Below are 23,183 nucleotides of genomic sequence, written 5' to 3'. Positions count from 1 at the left end.
GAATCCCAGGTCCCGGTTGAGGCCGCACTCATGTGTGCGGAACTTGCCTATAAGTTTCTGCTCGGCGATTCTGCGTTGTTGCGCATCCTGAAGGCCACCTTGGAGAACGCTTACCCGGAGATCAGAGGCTGACTGCCCTTGACTGCTGAAGTGTTCCCCGACTGGAAGGGAACGTTCCTGCCTGGTGATTGTCGGGCGATGTCCGTTCATTCGTTGTCGCAGCATCTGCATGGTCTCACCAACGTACCACGCTTCGGGACATCCTTTCCTGCAGCGTATGAGGTAGACAACGTCGGCTGAGTCACACGAGTATGTACCGCGTACCTGGTGGGGGGTGTTCTGACGTGTAATGGTGGTATCCATGTCGTTGATCTGGCACGTCTTGCAGAGATTGCCATGGCAGGGTTGTGTGGTGTCATGGTCGCTGTTCTGAAGGCTGGGTAGTTTGCTGCAAACAATGGTTTGTTTGAGGTTACGCGGTTGTTTGAAGGCAAGTAGTGGGGGTGTGGGGATGACCTTGGCAAGATGTTCATCTTCATCGATGACGTGTTGAAGGCTGTGAAGAAGATGTCGTAGTTTCTCCGCTCCGGGGAAGCAATTAGGGCAGGGCAATAAATGCTGGCCACATCCAATGAAGTTTTAAAAAGGTGATCCGCAGAATATAAGTACCAGAGGGGCCAAACTTCACTATGGTGATTCCAGGAAAGGAAAATATTATCAAATGTGCAAGATTGCAGCTCAGTTATTTGGCGGAGAGCCATTGGTTGCCATTTTGTTTTATTCGTTCATGGGAATTGGGCGCCAGCATTTCTGGCCTATCCCTAGAAGTCCTTAAACTGAGTGGCTTGCTAGGCCATTTCAGAGGGGGGAAGTTAAGATTGTGTTGGTCTGGAGTCACATGTAGGCCAGACCAGGTAAGGACAGCAGATTTGCATCCCCCAAGGACATTAGTGAACCAGAGGTTTTTTTTCGACAAGCGTTTCATTGGCCATCATCAGACTTTTGATTCCTGATTTTTATTAAATTCAAATTCCACCATTTGCCATGGTGGGATTCGAACCCGGGACCCAGAGCATTATCCTGGATTGCTAGTCCAGTGACAATACCACTACGCCACATCCTCACTTATACGTTCACTTTATGTAAAGGAACAGCCATGAGTTAATACTGTATAAGGAAATTAAAATCGGTCATCTGAGCGAGATGGTCGGAGAGATTGTTGGTGCACTGAGGAAGGGAGGAATTGCTCAAAATTCCTCTTTGATGATTTGTTGTTTTATAGCCAGTCAGTGTTGCTTGGCCTTGATCTTCTTCATCATCCAGTCATTTGTTAATACAGAACTTGAATTTTGATTAATCATAGAATTTAAAGTGCAGAAGGAGGCCATTCGGCCCATCGAGTCTGCACCGGCTCTTGGAAAGAGCACCCTACCCAAGCTCATACCTCCACCCTATCCCCATTACCCAGTAACCCCACCCAACACTAAGGGCAATTTTGGACACTAAGGGCAATTTAGCATGGCCAATCCACCTAACCCGCACATCTTTGGACTGTGGGAGGAAACCGGAGCACCCGGAGGAAACCCATGCACACACGGGGAGAACGTGCAGACTCCGCACAGACAGTGACCCAAGCCGGGAATCGAACCTGGGACCCTGGAGCTATGAAGCAATTGTGCTAACCACAATGCTACCGTGCTTACAAGAGAGATATGTTGCTAAAGCTTTTCACCTTATACTCATCAGCACAAATGCAAGAATGCCAAATTTCAACCAATCACAACAATTCATACCACAGAAGAAAAGGGGGCTGGTTGACTGGCTAAGGCGGTGCCATGGCGAAAGCTATGGAGAAATATAGGCTCGCAAAGTTTCCTGGTAATTCAGAAAGCGCCTAAGGCTTGAAAATATTCATTTTGTTTGCAGAGAACAGGCTGGGGCTGGATTCTCCGCAGCCCCGCTCCAAAATCGCGTTCAGCACGGCGACTGAGAATCCACTTTCACGCCGAAATAAGGGCCAGCGCTGGTCCGGCGATTCTCCGGGAACCAGGAATTGGCGTGATCGCGGAGTACGCCATGCAACTGGGGGCCCATTGACAGAGGTCAGCCCAGCAATCCTCCATTCCCCACCGGCCGAGTTCCCGACGGTGTGGAACTAACCACGTATGGCATGGCGGCTGCGGACTCAGTTTGTGGCCGCCCTGGTGGGGGGGGTCAGGCGATCGGACACCGTGCGGGGGGGCCTTATAGGCGGTCGGGGGTTAGATCCGCGCAGTTAGATGCTCGGGGCGCGGCTGATCGGGGTGGTCTAATTTTTGTGTCTGGCTCCGCGGTCCATGTCCGCAGTGGAGCTTGGCTCGGCCGCTGGAGGCCACCGCCGTGCACATGCGCGGACTCCACACCAGAAGTGCGGGGGTCCGTATCCGCAGCTAAAGCTGCATGAATTACTCCGGGTCCCTGCTAGCCCCCTGCAGGGCATTGAATTAGCTGGGGCGTCATTCTCCGCCGGCGGGAGTCTCCGTTCTGCTGGCGCTCGGGGGTTTCCCGACGGCGTGGGGGTGCCCCACAATGGGAAACCCCATTGACCGGCCGGTGTTACGGAGACTCCCGCCGGCCGGTCGGCACAGAAATGTGGCGGGGCGGGTAGGAGAATTTCGCCCCTGATCTTTTTTCCAGGAATCTCTGGAGTAAAACTCCAGCGTTTTTACACCGGCGTGGGAACATAGTCCCATTTTGGGAGAATCCAGCCCCAGGTCTCTGTGTATGAACGTATCATTCTAGCAAGCACAAGTTATGATCTCGATTGATTATCTGAAATTTGCGGTTAGTGCAGCTATCAATGCACTCAGGATTGTTCAACAAGTGTTACCCAATTAGAGAATTACATCTACCAGGAGACATTTTGTTTTGTATTTTGGAAGCATGGGTTGGTTGAGTACTGTCTGCATTCTGCCTATTGTGAAAAACTGAAAGAATGTGCTGTTTGATTTGATTTGCAAATTGTTGGTATGTGTGTTGTATCTGGCTTCACGCTGGCATTGACACTCATACACGACATTGCTCAATTGTGTGGCTGACAGAACATTTTTTATTCTGTTCATGGGCGAAATTCTCCGGAAACGGTGCGATGTCCGCCGACTGGCGCCCAAAACGGCGCAAATCAGACGGGCATCGCGCCGCCCCAAAGGTGCGGAATGCTCCGCATCTTTGGGGGCCGAGCCCCAACCTTAAGGGGCTAGGCCCGCGCCGGACTAATTTCCGCCCCGCCAGCTGGCGGAAAAGGCCTTTGGTGCCCCGCCAGCTGGCGCGGAAATGACATCTCCGGGCGGCGCATGTGCGGGAGCATCAGCGGCCGCTGACGGCATTCCCGCGCATGCGCAGTGGAGGGGGTCTCTTCTGCCTCCGCCATGGTGGAGACCGTGGCTGAGGCGGAAGGGAAAGAGTGCCCCCACGGCACAGGCCCGCCCGCGGATCGGTGGGCCCTGATCGCGGGCCAGGCCACCGTGGGGGCACCCCCCGGGGCCAGATCGCCCCGCACCCCCCCCCAGGACCCCGGAGCCCGCCCGCGCCGCCTTGTCCCGCCGGTAAGGTAGGTGGTTTAATCTACGCCGGCGGGACAGGCATTTTAGCGGCGGGACTTCGGCCCATCCGGGTCGGAGAATCGCGCGGGGGGGCCCGCCAACCGGCGCGGCGCGATTCCCGCCCCCGCCGAATCTCCGGTGCCGGTGACTTAGGCAACCAGCGGGCGCGGATTCACGCCAGCTCCCGGCGATTCTCCGACCCGGCGGGGGGGCGGAGAATCTCGCCCCATAATAGGCAAAGTTCCCGAAATTGGAAGTAGGAAACAGATGGCGGCCTTGCAATAGAAAACTGACAGCTCAAGCTGCAAAGACTCAACCCCAGCTGCAATTGGATTGAATTCTCACTTTGGAGGTCGGAAACTGAAGTCGGGACTGTTGGAGTCCTGACATCGCCCATGAGGTGTAAACTAAAATGAGTCACAGGGGAGGCCCTTTAATTGAGAGGGTGACAGGTTTGGTGACCAGTTAACGGCCACAGGGGTGTGACTGTTGCTGTGGCTGCTATTTCATTGATTGGTCTAGAGTTTGGAAGGTGTCCCCGGGCAGCAAGAGTCCTCGAACCTCTGGGCCGTTAAACTCTCTGTTCCTGAGCTGCAGACCAAGAGTTCCTGTTGGAGACTATGAGGGAGAGAAGGAGGTATGTCTTCTTCACAGAGGTAACAGGAGGAGGCCCCCACATGAACAAAACAGACACGGCTTGATTGAGGCGACTGCTGTTCCTGAATCTGGGAGGGCTTTGTGCCCAAGGCAATTGCTGGTCTTCAGAAATGGCTGACCCTGGTGGAGATGATGATTACTGAGGAAATGTATTCATTGAAGGGATACATGCACTCCACCCTGTCCAGCATTGCACTGGGAAGCCTCAACACTGCAGATGCTCCTGCTCTCCAAGGCTAGCTCTCATGACTGTTTCCTGTGTTTCCCCAGAGACCTAAACCCTCCCAACCAGCAGCCCAAGAGTAGGAGCAAGAAGCAGTGTCACATTGTACAATTGGCCTGTTCACCAGTTCACATACAGTCACCTCGGTGCTCCTCACTTGTGTTTACATTGGATGTTATTGGGTAAGGAGCACATGACTCTGGGCAGAAGGAGGTGCCAGGGGCAGAGGGATTGGTGGGCAGTTTCCCTCGGAGAAGGGAGGACAGACACAGCTCTACTCAGCTGGAATCAATTGCAGGACTGCGGAAGTCACTGGAAAGGAGGTTGCACCTAGACCAGCAGCAGGAGATGTGCTCACACCTGTCAGAGTTCCCGGAGACAGTGCGAGGTCTTGGGCAGAGAATGGAGGAGTCTGTTCAGCTCCTGTGTGCCACCATGACTCAGGACTTTGAACACACAAACCTCCATTGAAACAATGGGCAACCTCATGGATGACCATATGTGGCAGCAATTAGATTGAACATAGAACTGTGTGTGGACAGCCATATGATGCATGACATGCATGACATGCTACGCAGCCTGGTTCTGTCAGTGTCACCACTGGTGCTGTGATGTTTGAAGGGAATGCAAGTTTTCTTCCCAGCTGGTGCTTCTCTCCAGCCATCTGGAGTGCCCACTAAGAGATGAGGATGTCACCGAGGAGGATGAGGGCTCCACCACCACTTATCTCAGGATAGATTCCTATCGGACTTCCGGTTGCGGCTATGCGGAGCTAAGCCGCACGATTCGTCAGCTCCCGCTACTACGGACTTTCGGGCTCATTGGAGGAGCCCCAACGGAATTTTTTTGACGACAACCCGTGGGGAAGTGAAGAGAGAGGTCCCCCTCCAACTTTTATGGACCAGACCAGAAGTGCCACGGCCAAAAAAGCGGCACTGGAGCAGCGGGAGAAGCGAGGGAAAAAAATCAAAATGGCGGCGGCCGGGGACAAAGCGGAGTGTGGGCCGGAGCTGCAGGAATTCATCAAGCGCTGCTTCGAGGAGCTGCGGAAGGAGATGCTGGCGCCTATGCTGGTGGTAATTGAAGGACTATGGATAACCCAGAAGGCCCACGAGGTGAAGATCCAGGAGGAACAGAAAAGAGTCAGTGAAAATGAGGACGAGCTCTTGGGCCTGGCGGTGAGAGTGGAGCGGCACGAGGCGCTACACAAGAGGTGGGCGGGAAGACTCGAAGACCTGGAGAACAGGTCGAGGATAAATAATCTACGGATCCTGGGTCTCCCAGAAGGAGTGGAGAGGGCCGATGCCGGGGCATACGCGGGCACGATGATCGGGGCGATGATGGGCGCGGAGGCCCCTTCGAGGTCGCTGGAGCTGGACAGGGCACACCGGGTGCTGGCGAGGAAGCCCAAGGCAAATGAGCCGCCAAGGGCGATGGTGGTGAGATTTCACCGGTTCACGGACAGAGAGAGGGTCCTGAAATGGGCCAAGAAGGACCGGAGCAGCAAGTGGGACAATGCAGAGATCCGAATATACCCGGACTGGAGCACGGAGGTTGCTAAGCGGAGAGCGGGTTTCAACCGGGCCAAAGCGGTGCTGCACCGGAAAGGAGTGAAATTTGGAATGCTGCAGCCAGCGCGATTGTGGGTCACATACAAGGACCAACACTACTACGTTGAAATGCCTGAAGAGACGTGGACCTTTATACAAACAGAAAAGTTGGACTCGAACTGAGGGTTTGTGAGGGTGGGGGGTGTTTGAGGGTTGATGTGTGATGGTTGTTGTATATAGGGGGTCAATCACGTGCAGGAAATGTTATATGGGCTGGGGGAGAGAGACAAGGCCGTGACAGGAGCAGCGGCAGAGGGGGCGGGGCGGGAAGGGGAACGAAGGAACGTATATTGATTGGGAGTCTCCCACACGGGGGGGTCAAAGGGATGGCGGGGGAAGCCGGGGTCAGCAGGTGTCAGCTGACTTACGGGAGTGATATGGGGGAGCAAAAAAGCTAGACAGGGGTGTAGCGGCGGGGAGGGGGGAGAGAGGGGAGGGGGGGAAAAAAGGGTTGCTGCTGCACTGGCCAAAAGGGAATGGGACACTGAAGAGGTGGTCGGGACAGAGGTCCCCCGGCTGGGGACTGGAGGGCAAGGGAGACGCAGACACGGGACTGGCCCAGAAAAGGAGATGGCTAGTTGGCAGGCGGGCGGGGGGGGGGGGGGGGGGGGGCACTTGAAGGGACGTGGCTATGCTCCAAGAGACACACCTGAAGGTGGCGGACCAGGTCAGGTTAAGAAGGGAATGGGTGGGACAGGTATTTCAGCTTAGGTGGATTGGCCATGCTGAATTGCCCCTTAGTGGGATTACTGGGGTTCGGGTATGGGGTGGGGGATTGGGCCTAGGTAGGGTTAACTTTCAGAAGGTCGGTGCAGACGTGATGGCTCCTGCACTGTAGGGATTCTATGATTCCATGATATGAATTTCTGATGGGGTCATAACCATTCTGATGGTTTTGGAAGATGCATCCTGATACATGCTTCTCAAGATCAAGGCAGTGGCTTTACTCTGTTCTAATTAGAGTTTCCAACCAATTTCGGAAATATTGGCCGAAGTGGCATACGGAAAACCGGCGGCAAGTGGATTCAATGAGTTGGCTGTATGAACAGAGATCATAGATTATCATAGAATTTACAGTGCAGAAGGAGGCCATTCGGCCCATCGAGTCTGCACCGGCTCTTGGAAAGAGCACCCTACCCAAGGTCAACACCTCCATCCTATCCCCATAACCCAGCACCCCACCCAACACTAAGGGCAATTTTGGACACTAAGGGCAATTTATCATGGCCAATCCACCTAACGTGCACCTCTTTGGACTGTGGGAGGAAACCGGAGCACCCGGAGGAAACCCACGCACACACAGGGAGGATGTGCAGACTCCGCACAGACAGTGACCCAAGCCGGAATCGAACCTGGGACCCTAGAGCTGTGAAGCAATTGTGCTATCCACAATGCTACCGTGCTGCCCTGCATAAAGGCAAATCATTTCTCGCCAATCCTCACCATTGTCAAATAACGGGGATAAAGGAGAGATCCTGGGAACATCAGCAACAAGAAAATCCCAAGCCCGATATAACAAAGTGCTTTGCTAAGCCTTGACCATGCTGTGAGCCCGGCCCACTTTCGATACGGTCACAGCTGCGAACCCACAATTGACCCTGGGGAAATATTCCAAATTGCGATCCTGATTTGCCAATCGAATTGGAATCAGAACATCATGAAGCCATTTAATATTCCATTCTAGCACCCCCCCCCCCCCCAACTCCCGGGTTCAGGAGTCCGAGGTGGACCCACAGCTCCATTCCAGGGAGGAGAGGAGGGATACACTCTTCTCCAGGGTGGACTGCAGATTTATACCCACCCTCCTGAACAATGTCTGGGAGGTGGTGGCAGAGGCAGTCAGTGCTGCCAGCCTCACCAGGGGCAGACAGCTGCTGATCCTCAGGAGTGGGGTCACTGGTGAGATCTCTGTCCTGAGAGTGGTTCCAAACACCAGGGTGCAGGTTCCATTTGGTAAGGATGAGCTCTGCTAATCCCCCGCTTCCTCTGCAGTGGGGCAGCGCTTCTGAAAGTTGCCAACACCTGGTGGGTCACTAATTGAGCTTGGCCATGCCCATCTCCTGGGATATGAGGTTGTCCATAGGGGCAGCCTGGGTTGGTTCCAAGATGGCCAGAGTCTCTCTGAGCATTCACAGGACACAGTGCGCAATCAGCAGTGTGAGCAGCCAGTAGCCTATAAGTAGCCCCAAATGGGTGCATTTAAATCACATATTGCAACAATGGCGGTCTGAGCCGATCCTGAGGGGGGCACCCCAACTGCACGGACTCAGCACCAAGTCATTCCCCCTCGGCCCGGGCAGTCACCCCCTCGGCAAGCCGAATAATCTTTGAGGATTTTTCAGTTTTTTAGCCTTTCACTCCCCTCTACAGCCATGGCACCCTGTCCCTGCATGTAAATACTTGCACTAATTTGTGCCCGTGAGACTTCCTCCCAAGAGGGACGGAGCATCACGGAGGGGTGGGGCATGAAGTGTCCAAGCCATATTAAAATCCATGCAAATGGCGGTTTTGCATAGACCCACCGGCGCAGGCTGTGAACTTCGATAACATGGCCAGCGGGGTCCGGAGTAGGGCGTCAGAATCTGTGGCAGATGCAAAATGGGTTTATTCCATTTTGCGTGATTCTCTGCCCGATCGCAATACTCACCTCGGGCGGGATTCTCCGACCCCCCGCCGGGCCGGAGAATCAGCGGGGGGGCGCGGTGTGAATGCCGCCCCGCCGACCCAACACCGGCTGCTGGATTCTCCTGCGCCGGTTTTTCGGCGGGGGCGGGAATCGCGTCGCGCCGGTTGGGGGCCGTTGGCAGCGGCCCCCCCGGAGACTCTCCACCCCGCGATGGGCCGAGTGGCCGCCCGTTTTCGGCGGATCCCGCCGGCGTAAATCAAACCAGGTCCGTACCGGCGGGACCTGGCTCTGCGGGTGGCCTGTGGAGTCCTCGGGGGGATCTGGCCCACGATCGGGGCCCACCGATCCGCGGGCGGGCCTGTGCCGTGGGGGCACTCTTTCCCTTCGCGCGGGCCGCTGTAACGGTCCGCCATGGCTGGCGCGGAGAAGTACCCCCTGCGCATGCACTGGGATGACGCCTAGCCCCTGAAGGTGCAGAGGATTCTGCACCTTCTGGGCGGCCCGACGCCGGAGTGGCTAACGCCACTGCTCGGCACCTGTATGCCCCGCCCCGCCAGTTAGGGGAGAATCCTGCCGCTGGTGTCACGAAGCAGAGAATGCAGACCTATGTCTATGTGAGAGAAACCAAATGAATTATTAAGTAAAATTGGTCAGAGTTCTACTTTCAATCATCACAGAGGTAAAGTAAAAAATATTCATTCGGAAATATATTAGTCAAGTTTCAGTGAGACCCTGATGAATTATATATTTTAGCCGTTTTTTTTGTAATAGCACAATATAGTCTGAAAAGCACTTACCTAGAACAAATGCAGCTACATAATTTGAGATATCCCCAAAGCCAACAAAAAAGCACAGTATGCAGAACACTTCCCAACTCCAAGCGATCACTTGAATGAAGCTTAAGGTTGCCTGTATTGCCATAGCTCCAAAGAGAACGATTTTTCTCCCATACCTTTGAAAAGAAGGAAAAAGTTTAGATACTAATGTGATATGTTTCATAGTACCGAACTTGAGTGTTGCTGTAAAAAAGAGACTTGCAATCAAAGCTTTCAATCATGCACCCATCAGGCTAGCTCGCAAGAATTCATGTCGAGAGGGCTAGAATACAAGACCAGGGGCGAAATTCTCCCCAAACGGCGCGATGTCCGCTGACTGGCGCCCAAAATGGCGCCAATCAGACGGGCATCGCGCCGCCCCAAAGGTGCGGAATGCTCCGCATATTTGTGGGCCGAGCCCCAACATTGAGGGACTAGGCCGGCGCCGCAGGGATTTCCGCCCCGCCAGCTGGCGGAAACGGCCTTTGTTGCCCCGCCAGCTGGCGCGGAAATGACATGTCGGGGCGGCGCATGCGCGGGAGCGTCAGCGGCTGCTGACAGTTTCCCGCGCATGCGCAGTGGAGAAAGTCTTTTCCGCCTCCGCCATGGTGGAGACCGTGGCGGAGGCGGAAGGGAAAGAGTGCCCTCACGGCACAGGCCCGCCCGCGGATCGGTGGGCCCCGATCGCGGGCCAGGCCACCGTGGGGGCACCCCCCGGGGTCAGATCGCCCCGCGCCCCCCCAGGACCCTGGAGCCCGCGCACGCCGCCTTGTCCCGCCGGTAAGAAAGGTACTTTAATTTATGCCGGCGGGACAGGCGATTTATCGGGGTCGGAGAATGACGCCCCTGGTATCAGACTGGTAAATAGGCATGGTGCCCAAAACTGCCCAGGCTTTTGAGAGCTGCAGTGTAGCTTCTACCCCAAATTGTATTCTAATCCTCTGGATCAAAGGTCAACAGTCCATTCACCTTTTTGATTATTGACAACACCTGTTCATGACATTTTATTGATCGATGTACCTGGACGCCAAAGTCACTCTGTACCTCCATTCTGTTTACCCTTTCACTATTCAGAAAATACCCTGTTCTATCATTTTTAGGTGCAAAATGGATAACCTCACATTTTCTTATATTTAAATCCATTTGCCACGGTTCTGTCCTTTGGTTCATTTGTTATTATCTTTTTGTAACTCTTACGTTTCCATCTAAACCACTTGCAATGCCTCCTACCTTGATGTAATTAGCAATCTTGTGGCTTTCTATCTCATCGCCTAAGTCATTCATAAGCAAAGTGGATAGTTGAGGCCCTGCCACAGATTATTCCAGAACATCACCGAGTAATTATCTGCCAATTAGGGAGCCTACCCACTGTCCTTATTCTCTGCTGCCTGCTGCACAGGTAATTTCCTTAATAGGTCAATCATTTCCTTCAAATCCACTGAGCTTCAACTTTAGTTAATGGTCTCTTATAGATACATAGATACACAGCAGATAACAGCAGGAGGAGACCTTTTTCCCCTTCGAGCCTGCTCCGCCATTTTCACGATCATGGCTGATCGTCCAACTCAATGGGCGGGATTTTCCCATTGTTGACGCCGGCGTAAAAACGGGAGTGTTTTACTCCGGTGTCAACAGGCCTTCCGGCGCCCAATTCTCCGGGCCACAGGGGCCCAGCACGGCGCTGGAGCGGCCCACGCCGCTTCAGCTGCTGACCCTGGCATCAACTGGACGGCGCGGGGTCCGCGCATGCGCAGTGGCTTTCTTCTCCACGCCGGCCCCAAAACCAAATGGCGTAGGGCTACAGGAGCCGGCGCGGAAGAAATGAGGCCCCCAGCCCGAGAGGCCGGCCCGCCGATCGGTGGGCCCCGATCGCGGGCTAGGCCACAACGGAGGTCCCCCCCCCCCCCAAGGACCCTTCAATGCCGAGGTCTCGCCGGCTCAGAGCATGTTAGAACGGCGTCGGCAGGACTCGGGTTTTTTGCTACGGCCACTCGGCCAATCCAGGCTGGAGAATCGAGTGGGTAGAGCGGCCCCCGACTGGCGCCGCGCCGACCACGCCGGCGCCAATGGAGCCGATTCTCCACTCTGTGGAAAATCGCGTCATGGCATTGGAGCAGCGTGGCGCAATTCGTGCGACGCCCCGGGGATTCTCCGACCCAGCAGGGGGTTGGAGAATCCCGCCCAGGAGCTTAATCCTGTTTTCTCCCCATAGCCTTTGATCCCATTCTCCCCAAGTGCTATATCTAGCCGCCTCTTGAATATATTCAATGATTTAGCATCAACTACTTCCTGTGGTGATGAATTCCACAGGCTCACCACTCTTTGGGTGAAGAAATGTCTCCTTATTTCTGTTCGAAATGGTTTACCCTGAATCTGCGGACTGTAATCCCTGGTTCTGGACACATCCATCATCGGTAACATCTTCCCTGCATCTACCCTGTCTAGTCCTGTTAGAATTTTATAAGTCTCTATGAGATCCCCCCTCATTCTTTTGAACTCCAGCAAGAACAATCCCAACCCAGTCAATCTCTCTTCATATGACAGTCCCGCCATCCCTGGAATCAGTCTGGTAAATCTTCATTGCACTCCCTCGAGAGCAAGAACATCCTTCCTCAGAGAAGGAGACCAAAACTGCACACAATACCCCAGATGTGGCCTCACCAAGGCCCTGTATAATTGCAGCAACACATTCCTGCTTCTCTACTCAAAACCTCTCGCAATGAAGGCCAACATACCATTAGCCTTCTTTACCGCCTGCTGCACCTGCATGTTTACCTACAGCGAATGGTGCACAAGGACACCCAGGTCCCGCTGCACACACCCCTCTTCCAATTTACAACCATTCAGGTAATAATCTGCCTTCTTGTTTTTGTTTCCAAAGTGAATAACCTCACACTTATCCAAATTATACTGCATCTGCCATTGATTTGCCCACTCGCCCAACCTGTCCAGATCATGCTGTAGGATCCCTGCATCCTCGTCACAGTTCACCCTCCCACCCAACTTGGTATCGTCTGCAAACTTTGAGATGTTACATTGTGTTCCTCATCCAAATCATTAATATATATTGTGACTAGCTGGGGTCCCAGCACCGATCCTGTGGCACCCCACTAATTACGGCCTGCCAATCTGAAAAGGACCCATTAATTCCTACTCTTTGTTTCCTCTCTGCCAAGCAGTTTTCTATCCACCTCAATACATTCCCCCCAATCCCATGCGCTTTAATTTTGCACAATAATCTCTTATACGGGACTTTGTCAAACGTCTTCTGAAAGTCCAAATATACCACATTGACTGGCTCCCCCTTGTCGACTGTACTGGTTACCACTTCAAAGAATTCCAACAGATTTTCAAGAATGATTTTCCCTTCATAAATCCATGCTGACTCTGACTGATCCTGCCACTGTTTTCTAAATGTTCCGCTCTAAAGTCCTTGATAATGGATTCAAGAATTTTCCCCACTACCGATGTTAGGCTTACTGGTCTATAATTCCCTGCTTTCTCTCTACCTCCCTTTTCGAATATCGGAATGACGTGAGCTACCCTCCAATCTGCAGGGACAGTTCCAGAGTCTATAGAATCCCGGACGATGACCACCAACGCATCCACTATTTCCATGTGGAACTTTACCAGTGCCTTCTGGCAGTCCATATCAATAACAGATGTAAACATTTCTCTGTACATCATTTTAGTCAGCTCTTTAAAACAATTCAATCTGATTCACAGGCACTAATTTTTACAAATCAATGTTGCTCGTTCTCATCAGTTGAAGGTTTTCGAGGTTTTCAGTCACTATATCCTTAATTATAGCTGCCTCTGCTTTTTGGATTCCCCTGATCTGGTACAAAGAAAGGTCAATATATCTTTTTAGCCATGGTTCATTGTTGCCTCAGAGTCTGAAGGTCATGGGTCAACTGCTAACACGAGCAGCTTGAACAAAAGGCCTCCACTGAAGATTCAGCACAACGTTGAAGGAGTGCCACATTGCTGCAGGTGCCATTTTTCCAGGCAATTAGGTAAAACCAAGGTCCCATCTACCCTTTTAGGTGGGCATAAAAGATTGCAAGACACTCTTCAAGGAAGAGCAGAGGAACTGGCCTGTCCAACATTTGTCTCTCAATCGGTAGCACCAAATCAGAATACTTGTCTCACTGTTGTTTATGTGACATCCCTGTTTGCAAACTGGCTCTTACATTTCCCTACACTGCTAGATCAACCACGCATCAAAAGTACTTCTTTGGATGCTAACAATGTTGCGACATCTTGAATGTTGAAAAGTGCTATATAAATGCAAATTCTTTCTTTATCTCAGTATAACTTTTACTTCATGATACGCGACAGCCATTCTCATTTCAAGCTGAAATCTTGGGGGTCCAGTCAGTTTGTCGGTGGTTGTTGATTAAATTCCCACCCCCCTCAGCGCCACATGAACTGCAATCCTGGATGCAGCAAGAAACATGGCAGTGGTCCCCACTCAATCATGGGAGAGGCTGTATTTCAGTCTGACAGCGGCTGGGGAGCCTCTGGCGATTAAGCCAGGCATAGGAATGGGCTGATGCGAGAAACCCCCCACTCGTGCCGGTGTGTCATTAATGAGCCAATTGACACTAATTACCCCTGAGCCCACTGTAATGTTATGGGTTCCTCAGGGCTCAAATGGAAGACATGTGGCTTTCCTGTACCTCCTGAAGATCACCCAGCAAACACTAACGGTTTGTCAGCAGCCTACCGGGGGTCCCGTGTTGTCAGGCACTGAGGGCCCAATGAGAAGAGGTTTGCGGGGGAGAGCTGATGGTGCTGAAAGACTGCACAGCCCTTGCGTCCAATTCACATCCTTCCCTTACGCACCAGTCTCCAAGGATCTCGCACTGAGATCTGTCAGGACTGATAGTAACGATTGCTCATGATAGTGCTGCCGACAATGGAGATCTGCCAACCTCTAATTGGTTGGCAACTGCTGGCAAGCAGGATTTAATAAGGACACGGGAGTCCATGCCAAGGAAAAATAAGAACAAATTTTATTTACAAACGTGCACTTCACGGTAGACCCCCCCCCCCCCAACCAGGTACCTGTTTATTGGTGCATTACTGGCTGACCTTATATACATAGAACATAGAACATAGAAAATACAGCACAGAACAGGCCCTTCGGCCCACAATGTTGTGCCGAACCTTTGTCCTAGATTAATCATAGATTATCATTGAATTTACAGTGCAGAAGGAGGCCATTCGGCCCATTGAGTCTGCACCGGCTCTTGGAAAGAGCACCCTACCCAAACTCAACACCTCCACCCAACACCAAGGGCAATTTGGACATTAAGGGCAATTTATCATTGGCCAATTCACCTAACCCGCACATCTTTGGACTGTGGGAGGAAACCGGAGCACCCAGAGGAAACCCACGCAGACACGGGGAGGACGTGCAGACTCCGCACAGACAGAGACCCAAGCCGGAATCGAACCTGGGACCCTGGAGCTGTGAAGCAATTGTGCTATCCACAATGCTACCGTGCTGCCCTTGAGAACAAATAAATCTACACTATATCATTTTACCGTAATCCATGTACCTATCCAATAGCTGCTTGAAGGTCCCTAATATTTCCGACTCAACTACTTCCACAGGCAGTGCATTCCATGCCCCCACTACTCTCTGGGTAAAGAACCTACCTCTGATATCCCTCCTATATCTTCCACCTTTCACCTTAAATCTATGTCCCCTTGTAATGGTTTGTTCCACCCGGGGAAAAAGTCTCTGACTGTCTACTCTATCTATTCCCCTGATCATCTTATAAACCTCTATCAAGTCACCCCTCATCCTTCTCCGTTCTAATGAGAAAAGGCCTAGCACCCTCAACCTTCCCTCGTAAGACCTCCTCTCCATACCAGGCAACATCCTGGTAAATCTTCTTTGCACCTTTTCCAGAGCTTCCACATCCTTCCTAAAATGAGGCGACCAGAACTGTACACAGTACTCCAAATGTGGCCTTACCAAAGTTTTGTACAGCTGCATCATCACCTCACGGCTCTTAAATTCAATCCCTCTGTTAATGAACGCGAGCACACCATAGGCCTTCTTCACAGCTCTATCCACTTGAGTGGAAACTTTCAAAGATGTATGAACATAGACCCCAAGATCTCTCTGCTCCTCCACATTGCCAAGAACTCTACCGTTAACCCTGTATTCCGCATTCATATTTGTCCTTCCAAAATGGACAACCTCACACTTTTCAGGGTTAAACTCCATCTGCCACTTCTCAGCCCAGCTCTGCATCCTATCTATGTCTCTTTGCAGCCGATAACAGCCCTCCTTACTATCCACAACTCCACCAATCTTCGTATCGTCTGCAAATTTACTGACCCACCCTTCAACTCCCTCATCCAAGTCAATAATGAAAATCACAAACAGCAGAAGACCCAGAACTGATCCCTGCGGTACGCCACTGGTAACTGGGATCCAGGCTGAATATTTGCCATCCACCACCACTCTCTGACTTCTATCGGTTAGCCAGTTCGTTATCCAACTGGCCAAATTTCCCACCATCCCATGCCTCCTTACTTTCTGCATAAGCCTACCATGGGGAACTTTATCAAATGCCTTACTAAAATCCATGTACACTACATCCACTGCTTTACCTTCATCCACATGCTTGGTCACCTCCTCAAAGAATTCAATAAGATTTGTAAGGCAAGACCTACCCCTCACAAATCCGTGCTGACTATCCCTAATCAAGCAGTGTCTTTCCAGATGCTCAGAAATCCTATCCTTCAGTACCCTTTCCATTACCTTGCCTACCACCGAAGTAAGACTAACTGGCCTGTAATTCCCAGGGTTATCCCTAGTCCCTTTTTTGAACAAGGGCACGACATTCGCCACTCTCCAATCCCCTGGTACCACCCCTGTTGACAGTGAGGACGAAAAGATCATTGCCAACGGCTCTGCAATTTCATCTCTTGCTTCCCATAGAATCCTTGGATATATCCCGTCAGGCCCGGGGGACTTGTCTATCCTCAAGTTTTTCAAAATGCCCAACACATCTTCCTTCCTAACAAGTATTTCCTCGAGCTTACCAATCTGTTTCACACTGTCCTCTCCAACAATATCGCCCCTCTCATTTGTAAATACAGAAGAAAAGTACTCGTTCAAGACCTCTCCTATCGCTTCAGACTCAATACACAATCTCCCGCTACTGTCCTTGATCGGACCTACCCTCGCTCTAGTCATTCTCATATTTCTCACATATGTGTAAAAGGCCTTGGGGTTTTCCTTGAACCTACCCGCCAAAGATTGTTCATGCCCTCTCTTAGCTCTCCTAATCCCTTTCTTCAGTTCCCTCCTGGCTATCTTGTATCCCTCCAATGCCCTGTCTGAACCTTGTTTCCTCAGCCTTACATAAGTCACCTTTTTCCTCTTAACAAGACATTCAACCTCTCTTGTCAACCATGGTTCCCTCACTCGACCATCTCTTCCCTGCCTGACAGGGACATACATATCAAGGACACGTAGCACCTGTTCCTTGAACAAGTTCCACATTTCACTTGTGTCCTTCCCTGCCAGCCTATGTTCCCAAGTTATGCACTTCAATTCTTGTCTGACAACATCGTATTTACCCTTCCCCCAATTGTAAACCTTGCCCTGTTGCACGTACCTATCCCTCTCCATTACTAAAGTGAAAGTCACAGAATTGTGGTCACAATCTCCAAAATGCTCCCCCACTAACAAATCTATCACTGGGTGATTGAGATACCCCGCCCCTAGTGGGGGAGCTCATACTCGCAAGGCGCATCGGAAGACAAGCATTCCCACCCCGTAAATCCCGTGCGGGATATTACACAGGGTTTCCATTCCTGGGGTCCTGAATCCTAGGCAAGGCCTGACGTTGGGCAATTAAGTGCCTAACGGAAGTTTAATTTGGTTCGGTCTGCCCAAAGGAAGTGATACGGGGTTCCCACCAATTCTCCAATCCAGCCTCCTGTTTCCTAAAGGCCACAATCTCTGCAGCATACAGTGTGTAGTGAACTAGCTACCCGTCTGTTGGGAGTTCAAATCACACCTTGGCAAGCAATGAAATTCAATTCAATAGATCTTGTGTCATAGCACAGGGCTAAATCGCTGGCTTTTAAAGCAGACCAAGGCAGGCCAACAGCACGGTTCAATTCCCGTACCAGCCTCCCCGAAGAGGTGCCGGAATGTGGCGACTAGGGGCTTTTCACAGTAACTTCATTTGAAGCCTACTTGTGACAATAAGCGATTTTCATTTCATTGAAACGAACACCATAAAATAGCAATAGCTGGGAAAGCCGTGGGATTATCACTTCATGAATGGCTGCAATCCTGAACTAAGTGATTGGCTCCACTTGCCCATGAAGTGGCCTTGTAAACTGATCAGCTATTCACCAATTGTCACATTGAAGACATGTCACTACTTTCTCTGGTAATTAGGCACTGAGCAATAAATCCAAGTATTCCAGCATCATGCACATAATGTGACCTTGAACTCATTTAAAAAAATTCCTGACAACAGGAATTCCCTCTGAAAACCTACTTATCTTGGGCGAAATTCTCCGGTATCGCCGCGATGTCCGCCGACCGGCGCCAAAAACGGCGCAAATCAGTCGGGCATCGCACCGCTCCAAAGGTGCGGAATCCTCCGCATCTTGAGGGGCCCAGCCCCAACCTTGAGGGGCTAGGCCCGCGCTGGACTAATTTCCGCCCCGCCAGCTGGCGGAAAAGGCCTTTGGTGCCCCGCCAGCTGGTGCGGAAATGACATCTCCAGGCGGCGCATGCGCGGGAGCGTCAGCGGCCGCTCACGGCATTCCCGCGCATGCGCAGTGGAGGGAGTCTCTTCCGCCTCCGCCATGGTGGAGACCGTGGCGAAGGCAGAAGGAAAAGAGTGCCCCCACGGCACAGGCCCGCCCACGGATCGGAGGGCCCCGATCACGGGCCAGGCCACCGTGGGGGCATCCCCCGGGGCCAGATCGCTCCGCCCCCCCCCCCCCCCAGGACCCCGGAGCCCGCCCGCGCCGCCATGTCCCGCCGGTAAGAGAGGTGGTTTAATCCACACCGGCGGGACAGGCGTCCTAGCAGCGGGACTTCGGCCCATCCGGGCCGGAGAATCGCGGGGGGGGGGGCCGCCAACCGGCGCGGCACGATTCCCGCCCCCGCCGTATCTCCAGTGCCAGAGAATTCGGCAACCGGCGGGGGCGGGATTCACGCCAGCCCCCCGCGATTCTCCGACCCGACGGGGGGGGTCGGAGAATCTCGCCCAAGATTCCTGCTCCATTCGCTGCATTAATCGGGCCCTTCATTTGGATGGCTGAGTCACCAGACTTTGGGGGAGCTTCATGAGTGCCTGCCTGCTGATTGACGTTTGTAAATTGGGGTGGAGGAAAACAAGCTGCCAGGGAAGGAAAGAGGCCAACAGCGCAGGTTCAATTCCTGTACCGGCTGAAGTTATTCATGAAGGCCCCGCCTTTTCAGCCTTGCCTCTCACCTGAGGCATGGTGATCTTCAGATTAAATTACTACAGCTCCCACGCCCACCCCCCCCCCCCCCCCCCCCCGCCCCCTCAAAGGGGAAAGCAGAAGCAGCCTATTCCATCTGCGACTATGGTGACTTTTACTTTATGGGCAGCACGGTAGCACAAAGGGTAGCACTGTTCTTTCACAGCACCAGGGTCCCAGGTTTGATTCCCGGCTTGGGTCACTGTCTGTGCGGAGCCTGCACGTTCTCCCCATGTCTGCGTGGGTTTCCTCCGGGTACTCCAATTTCCTCCCACAGGTCCTGAAAGATGTGCTGTTCGGTGATTTGGACATTCTGAATTCTCCCTCCGTGTATCCTAACAGGCGCCAGAATGTGGCGACTGGGGGATTTTCACAATAACTTCATTGCAATGTAAGCCTACTAGTGACAGTAATAAAGATTATTATTATATTATAAGCTTTAAACGTACCTGTGGGAGACCAGGAGAGACACGATTGGCAAATGGAAGAAAATACAGAGGGCTTAAAAAAAGCTCCAATAAATCTGAGCGGTTTAAGCTCGGGAATAGCATACCCCGGGGAAGCGTGCCAGCATTGAATTGTAGCCTGCAAATTTGAATCCTCCTTTGACAAGAAACCAGGCTGGCGCGAGATCTACTTTCAAAAACCTTGGATGCCAGAGTTACACAAGGTGACTTTATTTCAGCAGCAGAACTTAACGGGTAAATAATTTCCTCTCGACGGGGTGTGCCTGATGTAAACATGAACAAACAAGGAGCTGGACCGACATTCCCACAGGCTTGACACTCATTGCATTGCCCTGTAGTTGGAATGGTCTTCTCTTTAAACTGAATGCAAGGATTAGCTGTACCTGTCCGAAACGTGTCCGGAGATGAACGCACCACTTGTCATCCCCAGAAAAAGCACTGACATGGTAAAGGGACCTTTCCAACTGTTCTCACAAACTAGGTCCCACTGCAAGAAAGGCAAAATAAATGATTAAAATCACTCACATGTGGACTACACTTTGAAAAAGAATCACTTCTTTTTTTTAAAAACATCAAAATATGCTGTAAAATTCTGGTAAACCTGTGAAAGAGGGTGTTGCAGCTTTTAGTCTCTATTTGGCAGCGTATACCTTCCCCAACTGACATCTTTTCTCCTATCTCTGCGGGATGTTGGGATGGGAGGCTTTGGCTATCCTCTGTTACCTTACCCCAGGTGGAAATTCTTCAGTGAAACACGTGACACATCCTCCATTCCTGCCACCTGCCAATGGAATTTCCCATTGTGGCCACCTCACACCGCCGCCAAACCTGTGGGTTCTGTTGGGGTGGAGGTCAGCTTCGTAACCCTATGCCTCAGCGTGGCTGGAGGATCTAACAGAAGGGGGGCTGATGAGGGGTTCCACAAGAGATGGGGTTTGTTTATTTCACATTTCAGAGAGCTAGTTAGGGGAAGGGGGTTTGGTTATATCCAGACCACAGTCATGTGTGCCCTGTGGACTACCTTAAACTATATCAGGCTGAGCCTGGCGCATGACGAGGATGCATTAACTCTCCTCAGGGTCGCCTCCCATAACTCCCTGTGATAAACCACTGTTACAACTGTATTAGGTGATGTAAGGTAGGACCTGTACTACAGGTTCGCCGGTAGCCCCTGCCTGCTGGCTCCGCCCAGTAGGAGGAGTATAAATATGCGTGTCCTCTATCCAGCAGCCATTTCGCCAGCTGCTGGGGGAGGCCACACATCTTACTGCAATAAAGCCACAGTTGTATCCAACCTGAGTCTTTGTACAATTGATCGTGCATCAATTTATTGCAGTAAGGTGTGTGGCCCCCCGCAGCAGCTGGCGAGGGTGCTTCTGCTGGTCGCAGAAGTAACATCGGGGACCCCCGGGGTGCGTGGATTGGCGTGTGGTGCAGGCGTATTGGCTGGGTAAAGCCCCGGCTGGGGCGGCCGTTTGTGGGGTCCACGAGGGATAGGAGGGGTGGGCCGCGCGGCCGGAGGTGTAGGCCTGAGCATTACGTGAGGTGACCGCCATGGAGAGTGCTAGCTTCTTAGTCCCCGCTAGGTCGAGCATGGCCCCTTCAAGCAGCCTTTGGCGAATGAGGTCCGACCCAATCCCCGTTACAAAAGCATCGCGCATAAGAAGGTTAGAATGTTCGGTGGCCGTAACGGCCTGACAGTCACAGTCCCGGACGAGTGGGATTAGGGCCCACCAGAAGTCTTCTATGGACTCACCAGGGAGTTGAGAGCGAGTGGCGAGTACATGCCTAGCAAAGAGTGAGTTCGCTTTCTGTGCGTAGTTTTTTTTGAGGAGCGTTATGGCGTCCGCGTTGTTCGGGGAATCCTGGATCAGCGGAAACACGCTGGAGCTCAACCTTGAGTACAGGATTTGTATTTTCTGAGCCTCCGTCAGAGGGGTGGTCGCTGAGTTGATAAAGGCCTCGAAGCAAGCTAGCCAGTGATTAAAGTCCTTTCTGGCGTCGCTCGATTGCGGATCCAGCTGCAGGTGATCTGGTTTGATTCGGAGGTCCATCTTATAGAAAATCTTACTGCAATAAATTGATGCACGATCAATTGTACAAAGACTCAGGTTGCCAGCAGGAAGGGGCTACTGGCGAACCTTTAGTACAGGTCCTGCTCAGCAGGGGTATCGTCTCCAGCAGGACGACCAGCTATTACCCCGGGCAGGTAGAGAGGGAGAACGGGGCGGTTTGGAGGGCCGTCCAACTGGCCTACGGTCCAGGAACCTCCCAGCCTCTCGATGGCAGGAGGTCCTCCCTGATGCACTACACTCCATCCGGTCGCTACTGTGCACCACTACGAATAACACACCCCATGAACGTCTTTTTGCCTTCCCCAGGAAGTCTACTTCCGGGGTGTCGCTCCCGACTTGGCTCGCAGCTCAAGGACCGGTCCTGCTCCGTAGGCACGTCCGACTCCACAAGGCGGACCTGTTGGTGGATAGGGTGCACTTGCTCCATGCCAAGCCCCAGTATGCGTATCCCGACGGCCGGCAAGATACTGTCTCCCTCAGGGACCTGGCACCAGCAGGTTCCACTCATAGAGACTTCCCCGGCCCGGCACCACCCTCCCCTCCCCCGGCGCTCCCAACATTAACCCCAGCAGGACCATCCCTCCTTCCCCTGCCCACGCAAGAGGATGAAGAGGATTTCGGCACGCTCCTGGGGTCACCCAACATCAGGCCAGCATCGACATCGCCGCCACCGCTACGTCACTCCCAGCAGAACGTGAAGGCACCAGACCGGTTGAATCTCTAACTGGCACCGGACTTTCAAAAGACATTTTTTTCTCTCCTAATAAAACACTGTACATAAATTCACTACTGTATATAGTTCTCCACCACCCCCGCTGGATCCATTTTTAACAGGGGGTGAATGTGGTAAACCACTGTTACACCTGTATTCGGTGATGTAAGGTAGGACCTGTACTACAGGTTCGCCGGTAGCCCCTGCCTGCTGGCTCCGCCCAGTAGGAGGAGATAAATATGCATGTCTTCTATCCAGCAGCCATTTCGCCAGCTGCTGTGGGAGGCCACACATCTTACTGCAATAAAGCCACAGTTGTATCCAACCTGAGTCTTTGTACAATTGATCGTGCATAACTCCCCACCCAGCTCGTCTTCCCACTTTCTCTTCACCTCTCCTTTCTGGGGTCTCTCCCACTCCATCAGCTCCTTATAGATCTCTGAGACCTTCCCTCTCCTACTCCTGTTCTTGATACCACCTTATCCTGTAGCTGCTGGAGCGACAGGCGCAGGGAGGTCGAAACCTGCCTCCGCACAAAATCCCTCACCTGCAGATACTGGAACCCATTCCCACCTGCCAACTCAAACTCCTCCTCCAGCTCCTCCAAGCTCGGGAACCCCTCATCAATAAAGAGATCCCCAAATCTCTTGATCCCTGTCCGCTGCCACCTCCGAAATCCCCTGTCCAACTCCGCCAGCATGAACCGGTGGTATCACATATCGGTGCCCACATCGACCCCCCTCTAACCCCATGTACTGCCTCCACTGTCCCCACATCTTCAGGGCTGCCACTACCACTGGGCTTGTGGAGTACCGAGCTGGTGAGAACAGTAGAGATGCTGTTAACAGTGCCCCCAGACTCGTTCCCTTACAAGATGTCAGCTCCACCCCTCCCCCACTACCCACTTACTGACCAT

General features: G+C 52.5%; 1 protein-coding gene across 1 annotated transcript in view; it reads right to left on the bottom strand.

The window, feature by feature from the left end:
* LOC140429183 (organic cation/carnitine transporter 2-like) overlaps positions 1–19,930 on the bottom strand; it is a 157,692-nt gene extending 137,762 nt beyond the window's left edge. Inside the window, exons 1-2 of the mRNA XM_072515850.1 lie at positions 19,864–19,930; positions 9,495–9,649 (exon numbers count right to left, since the gene is read on the bottom strand). Of these exons, the coding sequence (XP_072371951.1) occupies positions 9,495–9,649; positions 19,864–19,925 (217 nt within the window). The 5' untranslated portion in view covers positions 19,926–19,930. The remainder of the gene's footprint in view (positions 1–9,494; positions 9,650–19,863) is intronic.
* Positions 19,931–23,183: the final 3,253 nt, after the last annotated feature.

Source organism: Scyliorhinus torazame, chromosome 9 (assembly GCF_047496885.1).
Source record: "Scyliorhinus torazame isolate Kashiwa2021f chromosome 9, sScyTor2.1, whole genome shotgun sequence".
NCBI lineage: Eukaryota > Metazoa > Chordata > Chondrichthyes > Carcharhiniformes > Scyliorhinidae > Scyliorhinus > Scyliorhinus torazame.
This window is presented reverse-complemented; position numbering and strand designations above follow the sequence as displayed.